Below are 22,568 nucleotides of genomic sequence, written 5' to 3'. Positions count from 1 at the left end.
ATGCTGCACTGTGTTTTGGCTTGCCTTACTGCATGCCTATGAGGCCTTGTAATGTCATGCAGACAGAAGTTGCATTGCCATATGAATATGATTTGGGGAGCTACTCCATCAGAGCATCATGAAAAGTGATACTTCATCAGCACAGTTCTCAAGTACATGTGGCCCACTGTGACGTAGGAGGTCTCGACATGTGTGACTTGTAGAATTGTGTTGCGCATATGCCTTCTAGTATGGCGCAAGTATGTAAGCCCACACCAACTACGTATGCACTATCTCATTCAAGCAAGACTGATGTGTCAACTTATTCCCTGATAATTGACTATCATGTGCTTGAGAAGTACTTACCAACCAGTAGGCCATTCCGATAGGTCCCATTCTGGAAGCGCTCATTGATGATGGAATGCCGGATGATGAAGGAGTCATGAGCACTGCCAGCATACTTCGCAAGGACTTTTATAAAGAGGCCCACGTGGTCCACGATTGTCAGCACGTTCTTCAAATAGGTTTGCTTCCTGTTGCGGTAGAGGTGTGATGTAGCCCCTGTGGGTACAAGTTGCACATGGGTGCAGTCCATTTTCCCCAACACATGTGGAAATCCTGCAATGGCATAAAATCATTGCTTGTTCTGCTGCTGTAGCTGTGCTGTGTTGGAGAAGTAGAGGTACTGGGGTGTGAGGCTTATGATGGCACCCAGGACAGAGGGGGGAACCTTGAGAAGGATGCGTGGGATACTCCTGCCTTTGTGGCTGTGGTGGATTGGAAAGTTCTAGACACCAGCATGTGCAGGACAGCCAGTAGCTTGGCCTGCGGAGCCATGTTGGTGCACCGTTGTAGTGTTGTCTGCAGCCTTGGGGCAATCTGGTGCAGGAGGCAGACAATGAACGCCCTCCAGAGCCTGTAATGGGCAATGACCTCCTCCTCCCTGTGGTCAATGAAGGGTAATCCTCTGGCGGTATGTCTGCTCCCTTCTCCTGCGCTGCCTGTGTGGTGATGGTGGAGGTGATGATGGTCTTTTTGGTGCTCCGAGCTGCAGTATGGTGCTGTTGAGCTTGCCTGAGTGATTGTGGTGTGTTCTGCTTCTATACCAGTGGCCATGCGTCATTTTTACGCCTGCTTTTCCATATTGATAAAAAGTGCTGCTAATGGGACTCAGTGCCGGTTTTTTAAAAGTAGCACTGTTTGCGAGATTCCAAGTAAACACGGCTGCGTTAGTCTTGCGATGCTTTTCCAGGGGGAACGCCTACCTTGCATGTAATTACCCAAAACTGCCGCTAGCACTAAGAAAATAGGCCAGGCACTGGTAGTAAAAAAGTGATGCTAAAGGGCTCGAGCATCACTTTGTAAATATGGCATAAAAAAAGTTGCAGCAGCATCAAAAAAGTGATGCTGCGGTGGGATTAGCTCTTTGTAAATATGCCCCTCTATGTGGGGTAATTAGCAGTGTATGGCAAGCACATGAGCTATAGTTGCCTCAGGGCAAGGGTAAAATCTATACCTAGCTATAACGTTCCTGTAACCTTTATTTTTTCAGTGAATTTCTGTTTTTTAATGCTAACTCCTAACTAGGAAGTCCCTGTAACCTGTGTGAGCGAGTGTGTAAGTGGTTGTGTGGGTGTGTAAGTGCATGTCTGAGTGTGTGGTAGGTGTGTCAGTGTGCATGTGACTGGCTGTATGGGTCTGTAAGTGCTGGTGTGTGTGGCTGTGTGGGTCTGTGAGTGGCTGTATGGGTGTGTGATTAGGTGTGTGAGTGCCTCTGTGGGTCTGCGAATGGGTGCATGAGTGGTTCTCTGGGTCTCTGAGTGGGTGTGTGAGTGTTTGTGTGAGTGCATAAGTGGGTATGTGATTGGTGTTCTGGGTTGCTGAGTAGGTGTGTGAGTGGCTTTATGGGTATGTGAGTAGTTTTCTGGGCCTCTGTGTGGATGTGTAAGTGGGTATGTAAGTGGATGTGTGAGTGTTTGCGTGTGTGACTGTGTGGGTCTGTGAGTGGGTGTGTGAGTGGTTTGCTGGGTCTGATCTCATGGAACGTTACCACACTAAGGTCTAAACTGTCTGACTGTAACTGGGGCAAGTTAGTGAATGGGTATTACATTTTCTGGTTCCAGGAAACCTGGGCGATTGAGCCAGTCCACAGGGTGGGGTATACCACTTTTAGTGTTCAAGCCAGACCATCGCCAGCAGGTAGACCTGCTGATGGGTTACTAATCTGGATCAAGACAAGTGTGGCCTGCAAAATATGCAGGCTCAAAATGTAATCCCCTGACATACTGGGCCCAGATCTAATATCGTTAAAAAGGAAGTTTAAAATAAGACTAATTAACATATATAATTGCTTTAGTAGTCAGAATAAGGAGTCTACAACAATTTTAATGCTATCCAACTTTCTTGAGAATTCAGGAAGAGTGCATTATCTTATAGTTGCAGGGTATTTTAATAATACATATGTAAATGTAAATGTTGTAGACTTGTAAAGCGCACAGCTGCCCCAGCAACGGGGCGTCCCGGCGCTGTAGACCGCTGGGGAACCCGTCCTGGCTATCCCTGTGAGATGGTCCCTTACTGGGTATCTCCAAGGTGAAACCAGGCTTCCCCGGCGTCTGTGGGGGGCCTTTGTAGAGATGAGGCAAGCTTAATGCCCAGAGTTGCCGAGTGTGTTCCTGGTTAGAGTAGGTACCGAGGCGAGAATTATCGAGTCCGTTTTGACACTGGTCCACGACCCTGCCGCGTCGGGAATTGAACCCTGGTCCCTGGCCGATTCTCTGCTTACGGGTCTGCCGCCTCTAACCAGTGAGCCACACCTCTCCATATGAACCAGTAAATTATGTACAGGATCTTGTGCAGGAGGAACAGTTGGCTAGAGGCACAAAAAAAGATGCAGATACCCCCCATCAAGAGATGGCCAACAAGTTCTGTCCTTTACTCTTACTCATGGGGTCCATGCTTCTAATGAGCAGAGGCCCTCTGATCAAGATGCAACCTTCACTTTCAAAAGGGCGAATACACCTAGTAGGATCGATTTTATAATGATTGACCTAGACCTATAGCCTAAAGTGTATGACATGGCTGTTATAGACAGACATGAGAGAGATCATAATGCACTGGTCATGGGGTAAGTTGATACACCCTTTTTGATAAATCACATTGGTCCGGTGGCCATGCCCATAGTTACTACAAACAACAACTGGCGGATCAAATGGCCCCATGTTGTTTCAGATGAGGAGACATTAGCTGGTATCTATACAGAGGTAGCCCAAACTCTTCTTGTTATTGGAGATTCTCCTCACAATAATTTAAGAATGGTGACAAGTTTCTCCCATCTCCTAATGATCACAAAGACCTATTTCTGCAGACGGAATCAATCAAACTTAGATAGGTGAAAAGATGTGCCCTGGTATAACGGGAATTGTCGACAAGCTAGAAAAGCCCTCATCTCTGCTGTGAAGAAAGGAAATAGTAGTGACATAGCAGAGAGAAGAAGAGCCTCTGGTAAAATGCAGATTGAGGCAAAGAGAAGTTGGGAGGAAGAAAACTGGCGTACTCTCGCATAGGTGTCTAGAATGAAAGATTGCCAGCTATTCTGGCATCTACTCTATAAAGGAGCAATCCATTTGGTCAAAGAGGGGGACTTCTTCATTCAACCACATGTCTGGGAACATTACTTCAGGAAATTAGCCACTGAGGATGGTAGGGAGTCTGACAATGAGAGTACTAAGGATGGAATACATTGTCTACTTGAGTCAGAAGTATGTCCAGTTAGTTTTACCGAGGAAGAGACTGTGGCTGCAATCTGGAAAAGCACCAGGGCTCAACAGAATACCCTGAGATCTTTACCGTTCCAAGCCAAATATATGGGGCTCTTTACTCCACTCAGTTTTTAATGCTATTGCTCGTGGGTAGGGGTGATAGCCCAGTGACTTGGAAGGGTTCTGAAATGATCCCCATATTCAAGAAAGGGGATAAAGGGGACCCCTCCAACTGTAGGCCTCTTTGCCTCTTAGACAATGCACAGAAAGTCTTTGGTAAACTGATCCTGACTCACCTACACTCTTGGATTGTGGAAAATAATATACTGTCTCACTTGCAAGCTGGTTTTAGGGTATCCACAAGCTCTCTGGATTAGGTGTTCTGTTTCCTATTGCTCATATGGAAGGAAGTTACGGTCAGGAAGGGACACCTGTATGTTGAGGTTGTGGACCTCAAATCAGCCTTTGATTTCATCAATCGTAAAAATTATGGGTCGCGCTGCGAGATCTTGTGATGCATAGTGGCCTCATACAACTGACAGTCCAACTGCATTAAGATAATTAAGCCCAAGTCAAGTGGAGCACTGGCAGAGATTCAACCAAAAACAAAAGTGTCTCAAATGGGGTCCGCCAAGGTTTTGTTTCGGCTTCAACCTTGTTTACTTTATACATGAACTGGCTCATCATTGCATTGTTTGGTTGGGGGGGTTGATCCCCCTAAACTAGCAGGTAGAGGAATTCCCTCTCTCCTCTTTGCAGACTATACGCTGCTAATTTCTAAAACCCCAATGGGCAGGCAGAATGTCCTAAATAGGTTCGCAACAGCCTGCAATGAACATGGCCCGAGATCAATTGCTCTAAGTTCATGGCTTTTTTTTTTCAGTTTACAAAGCTTTATTGAAGAAATACAACTGTACCAGTAATATAGAGAAACAATATATACCAAGTAATAACAATAACAGACTGGAGTTTAAAAACAGAAGAGAAAGCTATTTAAATATTTTTAAGGGAAAAATAACAAGGGGGGAGGGGAAGAGAAGAAGAAGGGAAAAGTTTAATCTATGAGGCATATAACTTAAGGTGAATAGTAAATGCAAATTTCAGAGGAAAAGAGGAGTAATCTGAAACAACATAATGTAACTACTAAATCACAAAAATTATAGAAACCAAAAGAACAGAGAGAACACTCAAGGAGGTTTAAAATGTGCAACATGTGATCGGAAATTAAGTGTCGACGCCAAGCTATCTAAATAGGTAGTCAAAGGCAACCAGAAAAGATCTCTATTAAAAGTTGGTTTGCAAGAAGAAGCAAACGCAACATCAAGACAATGGAAGTGACAGATATTGTTCCACCAATGTTGTACTGAGAGCTTGTTGAGTGTTTTCCAGTTAAGTGTAATATGTTGGAAGGCTAAAGCAAGCATGAGGTCAAAGAGGCCCTGTGTGTGAGGGGAAATATCTAAAGAGTCCGACAGGCTATCAGCAAAAAAGAGAGGGATAGAATAAGGAATAGAGATGTGAAGTATACGAGAAATATAGGACCAAACTTTTTTCCAGAAAATAGAAACTGAAGAACAAAAGAAAAGAAGATGCTTGAGATCAGCTTTAGAGGAACCACAAGACCAACAATTAGTGTCATTGGACAGAGAAAAACGAGCTAAGGAAATAGGGGTAATGTAAAGTCTATGATATAGAAAAAACATTGATTGAGTAAGAGAAGCAGAACAAGAAATTTTAAGAGAACGGGAGCAAAGATGATCCCAAAAGGAAATGCTCCACTCACATCCCAGATCAGATTCCCATAAAAGTTCCAATCTAGTCTTAACACGCTCTGGGTTGGTGGGCGAGAAATACTTATAGATTAGAGAAGCCTTAGGGAGTGAAAAAAGGATATGTAGAAGAGAATTTGAAGGAGTATGAGAAGAGAGGGACGGAAGAGAATAAAAAGTGTCTAGAATTTTCGTCATTAGAATAAAAAACTTAGGTAAAGATGAGCGAGGACATTGAAAAATAGATTGGAATTGGGGAAAAGAATAAGGAGATGTACCATCAAAAATATGTTTAACCCAAATTATACCTTTCCGTCGCCAAGTGTTCCAAAAAATAGGTCTATTATTCACAGTAATAAGGGAGTTATACCAAATAGACGACTCTAAAAAGGTTTCTCTGGATATAGATTTTGTAGGAGTAAAAAATAAGGGAGGAGAAGTGTAAGAGGATTTTGCAGAAAAGGTGAGAACTTCCTTAAAAGAGAAAGGCAACAACAGATCATGTTCGATGGATAGCCAAAGGGGAGTGTATGGGGAAATGTTAGATATAAGCCATTTTGAGGCATGGCGAAGGGTAAATGGTTTATGGTAAAGACGGAAATCAGGGAAATTAACACCGCCATTAGATTTTGCTTTACGTAGTGAGGATATGGATAACCTGGCTCTTCTACCCTTCCAAAGGAATTTGGATAAACAGGAGTCAATCCTTTTAAAATAACAAGCAGGGATGTGGATAGGAAGCATAGAGAGGGCATAAAGTAAGATAGGGGAGATCATCATCTTGATTGAATCTAAACGGCCCCACCAGGAAAGAAAAAGAGGATTCCAAGAGGAGAGCAGTTTGTCAATCCGAGATAGAATCCCAGACATATTTAATTTGATGGTAGAAGCAATGGAATTAGAAAACCACATACCTAAGTATTTGATTTTGGAACTGCTCCAAGCAAAACCAGTAGAAGAAAACGAGTGAGGAAGGCATGTATTAGTGAGAGGGAGTATTTCTGTCTTGTCCGAGGTAATTTTATATCCAGAGACAAGGGAAAAATAAGTGAATTCACGCAGGAGCGAGGGGATAGAAGTATCCGGATCAGAAATAAAAAGTAAAATATCATCTGCATAAGCGGAGAATTTTAAATGATGATCACCGTAAGGAAAACCAGAAATTGAAGAATTATTGCGAATGGTATATAAGAAAGTTTCAAGTGCAAGAACGAAGAGCAGAGGGGAAAGAGGACAACCTTGGCGAACTCCACGATGGAGTGGAAAGTAAGAGGAAGTAGAACCGTTAATTAACACCGACGCTCTAGGGGCAGATTTTAATAAGGAAATAAGCGAGATTAGTTTAGGACCAAAACCATGCCATTTGAGAGCCGCAAATAAGAAAGACCAGTCCACTCTATCAAATGCCTTTTTGGCATCAACAGAAATAGCCGCTAGAGAAACAGAAAGGGAGGGAACCTTATTTAAAACATTGAGAAAGAGGCGAGAATTATCCGAAGTTAATCTACCTTTGACAAAACCACACTGTTCTTTACCGACCAAGTGTGGCATAAGAGGATCTAAACGTAGAGCAAGTAATTTGGCAAAAAGCTTATAATCTACATTGACCAGAGAGATCGGACGATAGTTTTTCCAATACATGGGATCACGCCCTTCCTTGTGAATAAGGCAGATGGTGGCTTCCTGGAAGGTGCCCTCCTTTTTCCCAGAAAGATAAAAGGAATGAAAACGATTTAAAAGTTTAGGGAGTAATAATGTGGAGAAATGTAAATAAAATTCAACAGAGAAACCATCAGGCCCAGGAGTTTTCCCTTTCTTTAAAAGTCTTAGAGCAGAGGACAATTTGGATAATGATAAATCTGTCTCAAGATCAGATAGGTTAAGATGGGAGGTAGACGGTGATGGTATGTTATTTAGATAGGATTGGACAAGGGAATTAGAGGGAGGGGATTCCGAGGTATAAAGATTCATATAGAACAATTTGAATGTGTCAAGAATTTCTTGATCTTTGTGCAGCAAAGAACCATCGGGAGAGTAAATAGAGTCAATTAGAGTTCGTTCCTTGCGTGTTTTCAAATAGTTCGCCAGAAGCTTCCCAACTTTATTTCTACCTCCATAGTAACGAGCGCTGCTACGTAAGAGAATAGAAGAAGCATTATCAGTAGAAGTTTTGTTAAACGCTAACTTAGCGCGTATCAAGGCTGGAAGCACGGAATCTTTCGATGACGTATAGAACTCATGCTCCAAAGACTTAATGTGAGCCAGGGTAGTTTTATGTTGCTGAACGAAGCGTTTCTTCTTTTTTTTTAAACAAAATCAATAATGAAGCCTCTTGCAGTGGCTTTAAAGGAATCCCAAAGAATATGGGGGGAGGAAGACGTAGTGGTATTTAGATCAAAGAAGTCATTAGCAAAAGCAGTAAAAGAGGAGCAACAGTTAGGATCTGAAAGAAGAGAGTTGTTAAAGCGCCAACAAGAGGATCTGGGGTGTGGTGGAAGCAAATCAAGATAAGTTATAAGTGGGGCATGATCAGAGATAACAATAGGTTCAAGAGAGGAGGATACAAGATTTTGAGATAAGGATTGAGAGAGAAAGATATAGTCTAAGCGAGAGAGAGAATTGTGAGGAGGAGAAAAGAAGGAGAAGTCTAGAGAATCAGGATGGGAGAGTCTCCAAGAGTCTACAAGGTGAACTTGGGAAATGGTATCAAGAAATTGCTTATGTGCTTTATGAGGAGTGAAGCGGACATGGGACTGGCGATCAACAAAGGGATCAAAAATTTGGTTACAATCACCCCCTATTATAAAATAATCATCCTTAAATTGAATACATTTCTGTGTAATTAAGGGCCAGAAAGAAGAATCTGGATGCGTAGACCCATAAACATTAAAAACTGTTAAAGAAACATTATTTGTGAACAATTGAACTAATAACCATCTCCCTTCAGAATCAGCCTCTTGTGAAGTAACCTTGCAATTTAATTTTTTGTGACATAAAATGATAACACCATTTTTCTTGTTCGAAGAAGGAGAATATAAAACTGAACCCACCCAACTACGTTTTAACTTTAATGCCTCGGGTTCTGTAAGATGGGTCTCTTGTAAAAGGACCAAGTCAGGATTGTAGGAGGCAAGGTGGGACAATATTCTCTGCCTTTTGATGGGGTTAATAAAACCTTTCACATTCCAAGAAATGACTCTGAACTCAAAGCATCAAGGGAACATTATAAGACATATATGTGAAATGAAAAAGTGAAGTAGAGAAAAAAAAGAGAAAAGAAAATAGATAGAGTATGGAAAAAACAAAACGCCAATGGAAAAACAAGAAATACCAACATCGTGAAGTAGGCAAGAAAAGAAGGAAAGAAAGAGGGGAAAGGGAAGGTAGGAAAGAAAGAGTAGAAACAAAAGAAGACAGTACATGTCAAACGACGACTGCAGTACGTACCTTAAGGAGCAAAAAGAGAACGGGAGGCGGCAAGGGACAATAAAGACAGTACACCCAACAGAGTGCAACACGACACATCAGGACATCCGTAAAAGGACTATGAACATGAGCGGGAACACGGAACACAGATGAAAGTTGAGACAAAATATTCAACCTGTAAATAGGAAGGAATAAAACCTAACTTAAGACAAATACAAGAATGTCTAAACCACAAGAAAACATGTAAGAGAAATAAAAAGAAGAGATAAACATATAAAAGACAAAGATGAAAAAGAGCATCAACATATCTGCAAAGAAAATACTAAATTAGTTAAAAATAGACTATAAATATAGCAATATAATAAGAAGATAAAAATGAGCTAATTAAACCAGAAACATAGTGCAATCAAAATGCAATAGAAAAATCAAGAACCAGATGTAGAAGGAGATGTCTCCATTGACGTAGTAGAGAAGGAATGAATAAATTTTCGAAGCTCAGCTGGGTCCTCAAAGGTAGAAGTCTTGTTGAGAAAAGTAACTTTGAAGAGACATGGATGGAATAGACCATAACTGGCACCTAAGGAACGAAGAGGAGGACGAAGATCCAAAAATTCTTTGCGACGTTTAGCAGTCAGTGGAGAGACATCTTGAGAAATAAAAACCTTGGTGCTGTGCCAGGATAAGTTCTTCTTGGTTTTAGCTGCATTAAGAACCAGCAAAAGGTCAGTAAATTGCAAAAATAAAATAATTACTCCACGGGGTTTAGCAGGTGCCGATGAGGAGGAAAGACGAGGACCAAGTCTATGAGCACGCTGAATGTTTAATTTGGTAGAGGCAGGCAGGTCCAAAAACGGAGGTAAAAAAGACGTAAAATATGTGGCGGGATCCTCCCCTTCAAGACCTTCAGGAAGTCCATAAATACGCAGATTATTACGACGATTCCTGTTTTCCAAGTTTTCGGACGCTCTTTTCAGCTGGGAGATCTCTAATTCCAATGAAGATACCTTAGAAGATAAAGCTTGAACATTATCCAGTTGATGCTCCACTGCCGCGATGCGAGAATCCATGGAAGACCACTTATCATCCAACATTTGTAGGCGAGAGTTAGTTTCCTCAATGAATGGACGATGGGCGCGCAATTCCTCCCAGACCATCTCCAAAGAAACAGGAGAAGCAGGCTTAGGGGGAGAGGGAGAATCTTGCTTGAGTCTCTTGCCAGTAGTAGAGGATAGTGACCCCTTGGACGTCATGTTGGAAGAGAGTTCTGAAAATTCAAGGGGATCACAGTCTGAAGACAAATATGATAAGCAAGAAAATGTATTAAACGTAGATACTCCCGAAATGGAATCAGTAGGAGTACTCGTTGTTAATTTATGCTGTGTAAGAGACGTCTGCCTCTGCCCATGAAGCGGCAAGGAAGTTGTCTTGGCGAGGAAAGGCACCACACAAAAAAAGATTAAGTAGTTTAGGAAGAGTGGTCCTCAAAAATAGAGAAATCTCCAAAGAAAGCTGGCATCGCAGAGAGTAATCATGAGTAGAAAAAACGGCAGGAAAACCATCAATCTACAAAATGGCAGCCGCCAAAATCGTAATATAGAGTTCACCTCAATAGAAGCAGGACAACACTAAGTAAAATCAGCATTTCCCTGAGGATACAATAAACGTGGAAAATGATAAAGATAAATGTCTCCAGAGAAAGTGCTCAAAAATATTCATAGAAGCATTCAAAAAGCATGTAGGAGCTGAGGTGAAAAAAAAACGGCAAGAAAAAACAAAATGGCGGCCGCTAGCAAGCTATGGACATCACCTGCATATATCTCCGTGTTCAGGAAGTTGCAGAAGATACAAAGCACATCCCTTTAGAGCAGCAGTGTTCCGATGCCAGAATCCGGCATAATTATGATGCAGGACGCGTTGGAGCCGCTCAGGGGCCGATCGAAAGTCCAACGACGTGCAGAGTCTCAGCGCCGGGCGGTCATCTTGGGTCGCGGTGCGCCAAGTTCATGGCTTTTAATCCTCATAAATCTTTTAAAGGGAAACGGAGGCTGGGCTCAAATATTTTAGACCAGGTCAAGGTCTTTGACTATTTGGGTGTCAAGTCAAAGAAAGCTTTATTCGATTGCTATATCAGACAATCATAAAAGCACTAAGAAAGGAATTAAAAAAAACAACAAAAAAAAACATATCAATGAGTACATAAGTTAAAAAATATCCTATCTGGGTGTTAGATTAACCAGACATCTGACATGGTCTTCCGGCATTCAAAAAAGCAGGTTTGCACTTCAGCATGTAGACAGCATGTAGACAGAGCAATTGTTAAGAAACTTAATTGATCTGTTTTTCCACCCAATTTCCCCTGTAATTGAAATACAACAGGCCAGAGGTCTGGGCACTGCTCTTTATGGTGTTGAGTAGTGGGGCATGGAACAATTGAAGTGCCTAGAGTTGGTGGAAAATACATTTATAAGAGCAATTTTAAACCTTCCAATAAAAACAACACTATGCCCGGAATGTCTAGACCTAGGGTTAAAGAGCATTCCTCTCATTGCAGTATTAAAGGTACTAGTGTTCTGGGTAAGACTATAGACCAGTAATACTCAGATCAGAGTCAAGGAAGCAGTAGCTAAATTATAAATCCTCAAAAAACAGACAGGCTGGGTAAGTGGTCTGGTTTAGGGAGGTCAAGCAGTGGCTGTTCAAATTGGGGATGGGAGTTTTATGGGAGGATCCAAAAACCATGATGAAAAAAGTGCTTCCCCATTTAAAAATTATACTAAGCTAATATGTCTCTAGGCTGTAGCACCAGGCACTTTAACTGATAGGTTTTTAGATTAAAAAAATTATTTTCTGAAATTTGGATGGATAAAATCGAACCCCCACATGCATGTGCACTTTACTTAAAAATTTAGGTTTGGGACTTTGCCTTTGAATGCCACCAAAGGTAAATGTAAGAATGCCACTGTAACCCCACTGTGTCCTGTGTGTAGTCTTTGCTCTGAATCTTTAGATCATTTCATATTCCTCTGCTCCTACTACGCACACATTAGAAAAAGGTTGATAAGCCCGTCATGCCCACTTTTGTCATTTCCACGACCATCAGAAGCCCTATGTGTGTTTACATCTGACTAACCCTGGGCGGACAACTACGCAACGCTCGCGAAGTTTGTGTAGTTTGTGCTACTTCATGCCACGCGAATTGCACGTAACACAGTGCAAAATCGCGTAGCGTAGTTGGCATTTTTTGCTCGCTCACGGTCCTCAACGTCAAGTTGGCGACCGCGAGCGAGCAAAATTACATCCCGGCAAGACTTTTTCCTTGTTCGCGATCAGCAACATCAAGTTGCTGATCGCGAGCGTGGAAAATAAACCTCCCAGCGAGATTCTCACCGCGGGTAGGTCAGGTTTCTCATTGCGAGTGGTTGTGTATGCTCGCGACCGCTCGCGATGAGAAACTACCAGTCTGCGTTGAGAAAGCTGCAGCTCGAGTAAAAATCTACTCGAGTGGCAGAAAACGACCGCTTGCACTGTGCAAGATGCCGTTTGCAATGACTGCACAGTGCGGACAAGCATCCGGCACTGTGCAATCATCGTGAACAGCGTACCACACAGTTTGCGTAGTGCTACGCATATCTCGAGTAGTGCAAAGAGCACTTCGCATAGCTACGTGTAGCGCTACTACGCGAACTGTGCCCAGGGATACATCTGACACTACTAAATGGCTTGTGTTCACATTAGCGAGATACTTGTTATCTGCCTGGCAGGCCAGGATTAGAATGTTACCCATTAACAAGTAGCAGGGCTGTGAATTGATTGTTTTTTGCAGTGGCCTTCCTCAACATTCTAAATGATTTTTGTAACTGACCATAATATAACTGGTGATTTTTCCCAAAATTTATTTGCCCTGGGACTAAAAGAGGTTATTTATTTCTATAAATATCTTAGTATTGACAAATATTATATATCTTATTTTTAATTCATCTCATAACTATAATGTGTTTATGATGCATTTTTATTTATTACCTTTTAATGTATGATTGGAGTTTTTTTTATTGTGAATGATCATTAATTGATCGAATAAAGTTACTACTACTTCTCTAAAATGGTTGAGTGAGTGGCTGTGCATGTAAAAACATGTATATATACTTTATAAAGGATGTTCAACTGTTAACTGGGATGCATAGTGTGTTCCAATTTCATTAATGTTTAATATCATCTTAAGCAGCTTGTCATGATTATACGCATGTAATTTTGCAATATCGTCTACTTTGCATAATCTGCAGAAATAATTGCCATTAGCGTTTCATGATTAATCTGTGCACTCCGATTTTCGATTTCTGTTTTCATCCTTCTTACTTCACTCACATTTATTTACTTTGGGTGACTTCTCTGCCCATGATTTCAGATACACATACAAACTAACATGGCCGCCGCGCATGTTATTTTAACACATACACTAGTCCTATATCGATGTTTAGCAATCCGTGCGCGAACACGCAAGCAACAGAAAGTTCATAAGCAGGATAGAACTCAGCGAAAGACGCTCACACATCGAGACTGCAACGCATGAGGCTTTCAACCGATTATCGAGTAAGTTTAGAGCCAATAATATTGATTCGCATAACAAGGGGTATTCACCCCAGTCTTTCATTCCGGTTATGCTAATGTTTGTTTATTTCTTGGTGCAGCGAGGACGTGATGCTAACGAACATTTCCATTTTCAAAGCCTATTAGCCGATGTTGAGGTAGTAAGGTGAGATGCATGTTCTTGAATCACACTTGTGAAGAGGGACTAGGCTGACTTAGACTTTCATTGTGGAATTATAGCAAGGTTTTTCACATCTATTGACAGGATAACTCTGGGCGTTTTCTTTAATACAGAACAATACTCGTCTTGGTATCTATTTCAAGTAATGATAGGTAAGTCTGGTGCTCTTTGGTAGACCATCAATAGTCAATTTTTCACAACTCTAGTTGGATTACCCTGACTTTTAGCTTTATAACTTGCAGACATCCCACGCGCCAACCAAAGCTTATTGGACTAGCAGCATTAGTAATTAGAGAAACGGTTGGACCCGCGGGCGAGAGAAGGTATTAACAATAGGATCTGATTTCCGTACAACTTATATAGGATTGGTACACATTTCACCCATACTCACTAAACAGATTGTTACCTCGTTCACTGGAATGGGCAGAACGGTTACTTTTCCACTCACTTTTTGTACATCCTACTTTCACTTAAAGTCTTTTTTGATCCTTCTTGGTTCTTGTGACTCTTGGTGTCTTCAACTGGGTATGTTTGTTAGGCTACAACTCTGCATTCTACTGTGATGTTATTCATCAAGATGTTCTCGTGTAAGATACTTTTGCATACATCTAGTTCTTGATTACAATTTCAATTTTGTTGTTTTTCCAGGTAAATAAGAGGCCGGCTACTATATAATTTAATGAAGTAGACTTATTTGTTAATTCAGTGCATATATGCTTGTTGTAGATTTCCCCTGACGAAGGGTGTACGTCACCCCCGAAATGCATTGGGAACAATAATCTTCAAGTTTTTACTACAATGCAACGTAATATGAAGTTCACGACCCTTCAATGAATTGTGCTTTTGAATAAAAGAAGCATTGAACTACGCTGGATTGAAACCACGTTATTATGTTTATGTGAATGTATATCAGTTTACCGCAGAGTGTTTGGTTTGTTTACTTGATGAAGTTTTCTTAGACTTGTTTTTAGTATAACACAAAATGATATTAAACACACTCGAGGCAGAGTGTTTCTTTGGTAGTGCAGGCTTTGTCTAGGACAGGTCGTCTTAGAAATAATTTTCTTCTAGAACTAGCGGTTTGGTAGAACCACCACAAAGACAGCACACCTATACAGATTAATTAGTCTAACTTTTTCTCAAATTGGATTATTAGTACTGACTGGAGTGCATCGTAGCTGATACATTACACATAGCAAGTATTAAAACATTTCTGTGAGTTAAAAATCGGAGAATAAAATTGATGATTAATACTGGGTCTAAGGATAAATATGGCACTAATACGCATAATTTTTCTGAGACCTTGCACTTTACCATAGAGCCAGAGATAAATGCAATACAAAATGAGTGATAACCAGCAACATATCTGCAATCGCCATAATAGCTCTTTTCAGTGCATACTTCCGGTTACAAGGGTTCGCCGAGATCTAATGGTCCATGTCCAACTCAAAAATGTAACCATTGCAATGGTAATACATGGAGAAGTTTCAGTACGTAAAATTTTTAATGCATCGGCATACCTTCTGAAGCCCAAAGACCTGCAGATTGGCTTAAGCCACATTTGATGGGGGCCACAAACGCTGGACAAACAAACAATAAATGTGCCAGGGTCTCCTGTTGGTCCAGACACAAGGGGCACTTACTATTACCATATGGAACCCATTTTGCAGTATGCGATCTTATTGGCAGTGTGCCCACCCTGAATTGAAAGTACAGATTCCAGTCAAATGGTTTGGTTATTAAATCCCAATATTGCTCTAAATTTGGCCGGAACTTGAGTTCCAAAAAACTTTCAGTAAGCGTTGAAATGGCACTATTACGATGGGTATCAGCGGAAACCAATTCCCAATACTTTTCTTTCAGATACTCTTTTGGGGGTGAAAGACGCATTAACGGGGTCTTCCCACAACTTGGCCAAACCAAGCTTAACTAATACGTTTCTTATCCTCCGTAGCCATTTGATTTTATGATAACAATCTGCCCAGATTAAATCATTAAGGCCAGAAGCATAAGGTGCTAGTTCTGACGTGCACCAGATTCTTCGCCAATACAGTAGTGGGCATATTCTTGCAATATAACCAAAGGATTTTCTGCCTAATTTAAATAGCACTGGACACACTTTGTGGAAGGCCCGTGATGCTACGTAAAATCCTGTTTTCTGCGATGGCTCACTGCGATAGGTTCTTGAAACTCCAGAGTTCGGCCCCATATAGAGCAGAGCTCACAACTTTCATGCGATAAATCTGAAGTACAGGGCTAATTGGCTTTGTGAACGAGGTTTTGAACTTGGTAAGTAGAGCCCCAGATAGTTGCCGGTGTTTTAAAGTAGCCATGTCAAGTTGGCAGCTCCACTTCATGTCTTTTTGGAGGATTACCCCCAGGTAGGTGAAAGCCCTTACTTGTTCTAAGGGACGGTTATTCATACATACACTGCCTTTAAAAGTTTTGTGTTGATTAAAAGACATAAACTTTGTTTTGGCTACGTTAATTTCCAGGCCCCTAAGATGACCAAACTCCTTGAATAGCAGCAAGTCACACTGAAGGCCGCTGGGAGTTTTTAAAATAATCAGTGTATCATACGCAAACATTAAAATGGGGATATGAATTCCCGCTAATACGGAAGTATCCGTGGGGGTTAACGATAAGAACTTAGCGATCCCATTGATAAAGAGTGAGAATAATGTGGGAGCCATTACAAAGCCTTGCCGCACACCTCTATTAATGGGAAATGGTTTAGTAACACTACCTTGTGACCCCACCGTATTTGAACGAAATTGTCCTCATGTAAGTGAATGATAAGCGGTAACAGCTTAGGTGCCATCCCTAGCTCCTGTAGCACTGCCCATAACTTGCTACGGGAAACTAAGTCGAATGCTGACTTGAGTTCAACAAATGCAGCATACAAGGAGCCCTTACCTAAAACCACTGTCCGCCAATATATTAAAATAAACCGAAAGACCTGATCAATAGTACTGATATGGGTCCGAAAGCCTGCCTGTAGTGGTGAAAGAATGTCACACTCATCAATCCAGGCCTGGACCTTGTTCAGCACTAACCGGCCCATAACCTTTTGAAATGAATCTATGAGGCTTATGGTCCTATAATTAAGGCTCCCTGTTTTCCGTTTTTACTGATTTTTACAGATAAATACAGACAGAAAACATTAATTTTCTTGTCTGTATTTATTTTTAAATGTGGATAAAAACGGAAATTGGGTTCCTTTTTTAGTAATTCTAAATACTCTCTGCCACGACTGACAGGCCAATAGATGTGTGAATTGATAGGTAAAGGGATTAAATAGGAAAGGAATTTTAGTAAAGAGGCTTTAACAGCAGTAGATATGCACAAGGTTGATACTGAAGTTTGCATTTTTTCATATAAGTGCACTGATTTATCTTCTGTGGGTGTTCACATCACTGAAACCTGGCAGACATTCAAGCAGGAGTGCATATTTATTGGTTAAATAAATATGGAAATACACTAATTTCAGCTTACTCTGTCCTGAAAACCCAAAATAAATATAGATAAATACAGATAAAATTAGCAGAAAATAAATATGGATAAATACAGATGGAAATGGCAAAAAAATAAATACCATAAAACCGGGAGCCCTACCTATAATTACCTGGGTGGGATGTATCCCCTATTTTATATACTGGGATGATCTCAGCCCCTTTCCAGGAATCAGACACTGGGGCTCCTTTGGCAATGGTATTTCGGTTTATCATGCAAGAAAATGTCAGCCGGGATGCCATCTATATCCGGAGCTTTACCCCCTATTACAGCTCTGAGGGAGATGTTAACATCAGCCAGTGTAAAGGCCGTGTCTTGTTAGGACACGTATATGGGCACAACAGGGTCCCCCTCTTTATCACTTCAAGCGTATTGGGGTTTAAAGTGATTAACCTGTTGTGTCCAAATAATTATTCCAAGGGCCACACTTACCACTGGCCCGCAATATTAAGTCAAATAAGGAGCAGTTGGCAACGTGGAAGGTTCAAGCGTTTATTGGCTACCACAGAACTCTATATAGAGGAGCCTCGTCGATCCTCACCCATCAGGTGCGCCGAGGAAGACTGCTGGCTCCTTGACAGTAACACACTTTTATACATTATCAGTTCAGCATACAAAACCTTATATGTGGAAAAGTACCAGTTAGTCCTGGCGCTCCTAATGAGCTCATGCCTATATCCAGTTTCGGTTACACATACAAAGGGTTACTATCTTTACAGAGAAGGTCGACGGGGTGACTCCCTTCTCGTCCCAGGCCTAGAGGAATTTGCTTTATACTCCCTTTTAGCAGATGTGACCTTGCTTCTCAGCAATTCAACCTGTCTCCTAACAAATGTATGAAAAGGGGAAGCAGATGGTGGGCGGAAGAGACCATGTGATTCCTAAACGAGGGAGCCACAATCCAAGATGGAGGCTGTTCGGTTCTCGGCCCTTTCTGTCGTACTAAGCATAACGGGTATTTCGAACCCTTGAATACACTATAACTAATCATACTATCATTAGATATACTGCGCTAATCATACCATATCAACTTGAACACCTCAGAACGGCCCTTTTAGCGCAGCATAGCTAATGACGGGGTCAATCTTCAAAAATACCCTCATCGATCTGCATTAAGTCATGCATCTCCTTCTGAGCCCGCTGGGTATCTATCCTGGTTTGGTTGGGCTTGGGCCTAGGGATAGATCGGCGAACCTGAGTGGCACAATATGCACAGCAAGCGGGCCCACACTGGAGACAAAGGCAGCAGGTGAAAATGAACCCTACTACTCCCAAAAGAATCATGAATAATTTCCATCCCCAGGTAGTCACCAGATCCCAGAACCACCCGGACAGGGACCAAGTACCAGTCTCAGTGTGAATTTCAGAAGCTAGCCGATGCAGTTTCTGGATGGCTAAATGGACGGAAGGGGCGGAGTCAGGTATATATACACAACAGGAACTGCCGATGACTCTACAAGCTCCTCCACGATCGGCCAGGATGACATCTAAAACAAGACGATTTTGAAGGGTCACAAGCCGGGTCGCCTGGAGCTCCACCGTGATATTAGTTAATATCCCTGCAGTAGTATTAACCACCCCTTCCACTACTCTGGATAGCCTCCGAATTTCTTTACTAGTGAGGATGGGCCCCCATATGGGCAATACCCCTTTCATAATATCAACAAAGTGTTGAGCCGGAGTGTCAGTCTGGTCAGTGGCATCATTACTAGTGGCTCGAGCTCCCAAACTCCGCCGACTTAAGGAATGGGACCTATGATAATCAGAAGGGGCTATGTAAACCGGTGGGTAAAGAAAAGATAAGTAACATCTACCTGCCCATCCTCTGGGTAGCCAAGTGTATGCGTTTTCACCGCACACAAAATAAACATTGGGAGGGGTGAGTGTTGGGGGGCTGCTGAACGTCTGTAATCTATAAGTGTAATTGCATCTACTGTAACCTACAAATAAATGTCCAGTACCCTGCACGCAGAAAGAGGAGGATGTATTTAGCACCGGGACCGGAATGATTTTGTCATCTGAGACATTTCGCTCCTGAAAATATTTAAAATACTCAGTAAAGTTAAAAGTCACGAAATCCAATACTTCATCCCTCAACCAGGTATCATTTTCATGATCAGTGTACACGTTCATGCAGGCAGTAGGATCAAGGGTACCATCAGTTCCCTCAGCATTAGGAGTAAAACCCTGGTGTTTCTCTATATAGGCTAGAATTAAGGCATAATCCTTCTCTGAGAACCGACGTTCATCTATAGCGTAGTGTTCATACAGCATGGATAACATTTTGAACCAGGCTTCGCAACTACCTAAATAAGATAAGGGCATTGATATAAACAAATCTTGCTTATGCATCACTGACGGAAGGAGACCACAGACCCAACAATCAGTAACATTTGTGGAACTATGAGTCTGGTGCAGCATCTCGATGAAGGCATTATGTACATACGTCTGTCGGTGCCTTTCCTTATGAGGGGCGAAGGTCTGGTAATGATGCTCCTTAGGAGCAGGAGTAGACACTATCAAGGTGTGTACAGGATGGCGGAACTCTAGATATATAAACAATCCTAAACACAATACAAATGATACAGTCAATATAGAAATGAAAACAATTTTAACACGCAGACTCCATGAGGAGAACATTGGCAAATGCGGGGGAATGGTACGGGGTACTATGGGACGCCCTTCTTCAGGGACAAAACGAGCAAAAGGGTACATTTCTCACTAAAAGTCCAATATAATCTCGGGAAAAAGGGGTCTATAAGCAGTCCGACCTGCCGGAGGGTGCTTCTTTCCTGTGTCCGTATAGAGCCTCACAGGCAGACTCCTATTGTTCAGAAAAACAAAAAGTAAAAAGATAAAAACTTCTCGCGTTGGGGTCACACTTGACGCGACCCGTGTCGGAAAGGAACTCCACCTGGGCCCCACCAACTGATCTATGTCTCTATCTTCGTTCTGAACAGAGCTTCACTTAAAGTTCCATGCTCTCAACGAGTTCAGTCCAGTGTTCCAACAATCCTCAGGTCTTTTGCTGGAGCCTCCAACTTCACTCACCGAGGCTAGACCCGGGATTCTCTATTTCCGGGGCCGCAGGTGATATCGGTCTCGACCAGGGGTTTCAGGATTAACAAACAAAGTAGGCACAGTGGGGTCAGACAAGGAGCTGGGCTCCAGACCAGATACTTCGCTTTGGGCAATTGAGTGGCCACAAAGAGGGGATTCCAAACTCACAGCACTCTCCCCTCGCCCGTCAACCTCTTTGCGGGTATCCAGGGAAAGTGACTCTTCAGTACTGGGCTCGTTTTGAGATGGCAGGCCTTCCTCCTGGTCGAGCTGTTCCCTTGGCAATGGGAGGGGGACTCGCTTAAGATGGGAGATATGGATCCAGTGCTGCTTCCCTTCGACTTTCACTGCCGTTTGTGTGGCCAGGAGCACCTGGTATGGCTGAGACCAGCGCGGATCCAAACTCGACTTCCGTTGGTAGTTCCGGACCAAGACCCACTGTCCAGGTTCTACGCTGTGTCCAGGACCCTCCGGCAGGGGCTGCAGTACGGCAGATATCTGTTGATGAATGGAACGAAGATCTTTAGTCAAAGCATACAAATAGTCAGTCAACATAGGATAGTCAATGTCCCTGAAAGATTTGGGCCGGGGCACTCCCCACACGTTGGCAGGTCTGCCGAAAATTACTTCATAAGGGGAGATACCGCTCCGTGAATGGGGAGTAGTTCTCACAGACAACAGGGCCAGGGGCAGGAGATCAGGCCATTTTAATCCTGTCGTGTCCTGAAGTTTAGCCAGTTTCAACTTCAGAATCCCATTGTATTTCTCAACCAGGCCCGCTGACTGAGGATGTCGGGCTGCGTGAAACTTCTGTTGGATGGACAGGCCTTTGCATACATACTTAACTAGATTAGCATTAAAGTGTGTCCCATTGTCACTCCAAATCACCCGTGGGAAAAACTCTTTTACCAGAGCTTTCGCAGTTGCCAGGGCAGTATTTTCTTTTGTGGGATACGCCTCCACCCATTTACTGAAAGTACAAATCACCACTAGCATGTATTTTAGATTATTAACTCGCTCTAGCTGTATGTAATCCATTTGGAGTACTTCAAAAGGCAGAGTGGGTGGCGCAAAATTACCCGTTAGAATGGGAATACTACCCCCGGGATTATGTTGGAGACAAATTATGCAATGCTGGACCAAGCTCCTAGCTGTCTTGTGAATATTAACATTATACCAGACAGGATCCAATGTTGCACAGATGCCCTGAACTCCTACATGCGAAGGTCCGTGTGCCATGGATACTACCGCATTTACAAATGCGTTTGGCAGCAACCACCTACACTTGTCTTATAAATAAGTCAAACACCCATTCTCATCAAGCCTCCCCACCTGTTCTTGCCAATATGTCAGTTCTTCCGAGGTCACTTCCTTTTGTAGCTCTTTCACACTATCTATGGTGTTGTTAAAAACCCCTGCTTCTATCATTCTTGTTACTACAAACATGGAAGTGGTGTCAGATTGGGCTGTTTCTTTGGCGATTCTATCCGCAAAGAAATTTCCCCTCCCCACATCATCAACTATAACCTTGTGTGCACTGCATTTGACTATGGCCAAGGTCTTAGGCAATGTTAATGCGGCTAGTAATCGTTCAACTAATGGTCCATTCTTTATTTTCTCGCCATGAGATGTTAAAAATCCTCTTTCCGCCCATAACCTCCCGAAGCTATGTGCTACACCGAACGCGTACTGGCTGTCGGTGTAGACATTTAGCCTCAAGCCTTTCCCCAACTCACAGGCCCTGAATAATGCAACCAATTCGGCCGCCTGGGCCGACCGGTATGGTATCTTTGCTGCCTCAACTACCGTTTTCAAGGTAGTGATCGCATAAGCCACAGCTGTCGTACCATCAGGTAATTTGAAACATGACCCATCAACGTACAATTCTCCTTGGGCATCAGATAGTGGGGTGTCAGTTAGATCTATCCGGCCCTTTGTCTCTTCTTCAGTTCGAAAGATGCAGTCGTGTATGTCTTGTCCACCGTCTCCCAAAGGGAGGGGTAACAACGTGGCAGGGTTCAAATTAACACATCTTTTGATCGTTATATGAGGTGCAAACAGGGTCACTTCGTACCCCGTGAGACGCGCACTAGTTAAGTGCTGCGTCTGTGTCCTGTTCAATAATACGTCCACAGCATGAGGCACCATCACTGTCAGATCCGTATTCAGGACTAGCCCTTCCGATTGTCTGATTGCTATTGCTACTGCCGCTGTAGCCCTCAGACAACTGGGAAGTGCTCTGGCGACATTATCCAAAACCGCCGAGAAATATGCACAAGGCCTTTGCTTACCACC

General features: G+C 42.5%; 1 protein-coding gene across 3 annotated transcripts in view; it reads left to right on the top strand.

Annotated features, from left to right (window-relative positions):
- The window catches only part of LOC146789843 (SEC14-like protein 5), a 1,062,444-nt gene that overhangs the window by 190,432 nt on the left and 849,444 nt on the right, over positions 1–22,568 (top strand). Inside the window, exon 1 of one of the 3 annotated variants that reach the window (XM_085632207.1) lies at positions 13,426–13,522. The exons of the other annotated variants lie outside the window; for them this stretch is intronic. Coding sequence (XP_085488333.1) covers positions 13,499–13,522 — 24 coding nt within the window. The 5' untranslated portion in view covers positions 13,426–13,498. Of the gene's footprint in view, positions 1–13,425; positions 13,523–22,568 lie in introns of those variants that run through there. 3 annotated transcript variants of the gene reach the window in all.

The sequence above is a fragment of the Triturus cristatus genome, chromosome 10, assembly GCF_964204655.1.
Source record: "Triturus cristatus chromosome 10, aTriCri1.1, whole genome shotgun sequence".
NCBI lineage: Eukaryota > Metazoa > Chordata > Amphibia > Caudata > Salamandridae > Triturus > Triturus cristatus.
This window is presented reverse-complemented; position numbering and strand designations above follow the sequence as displayed.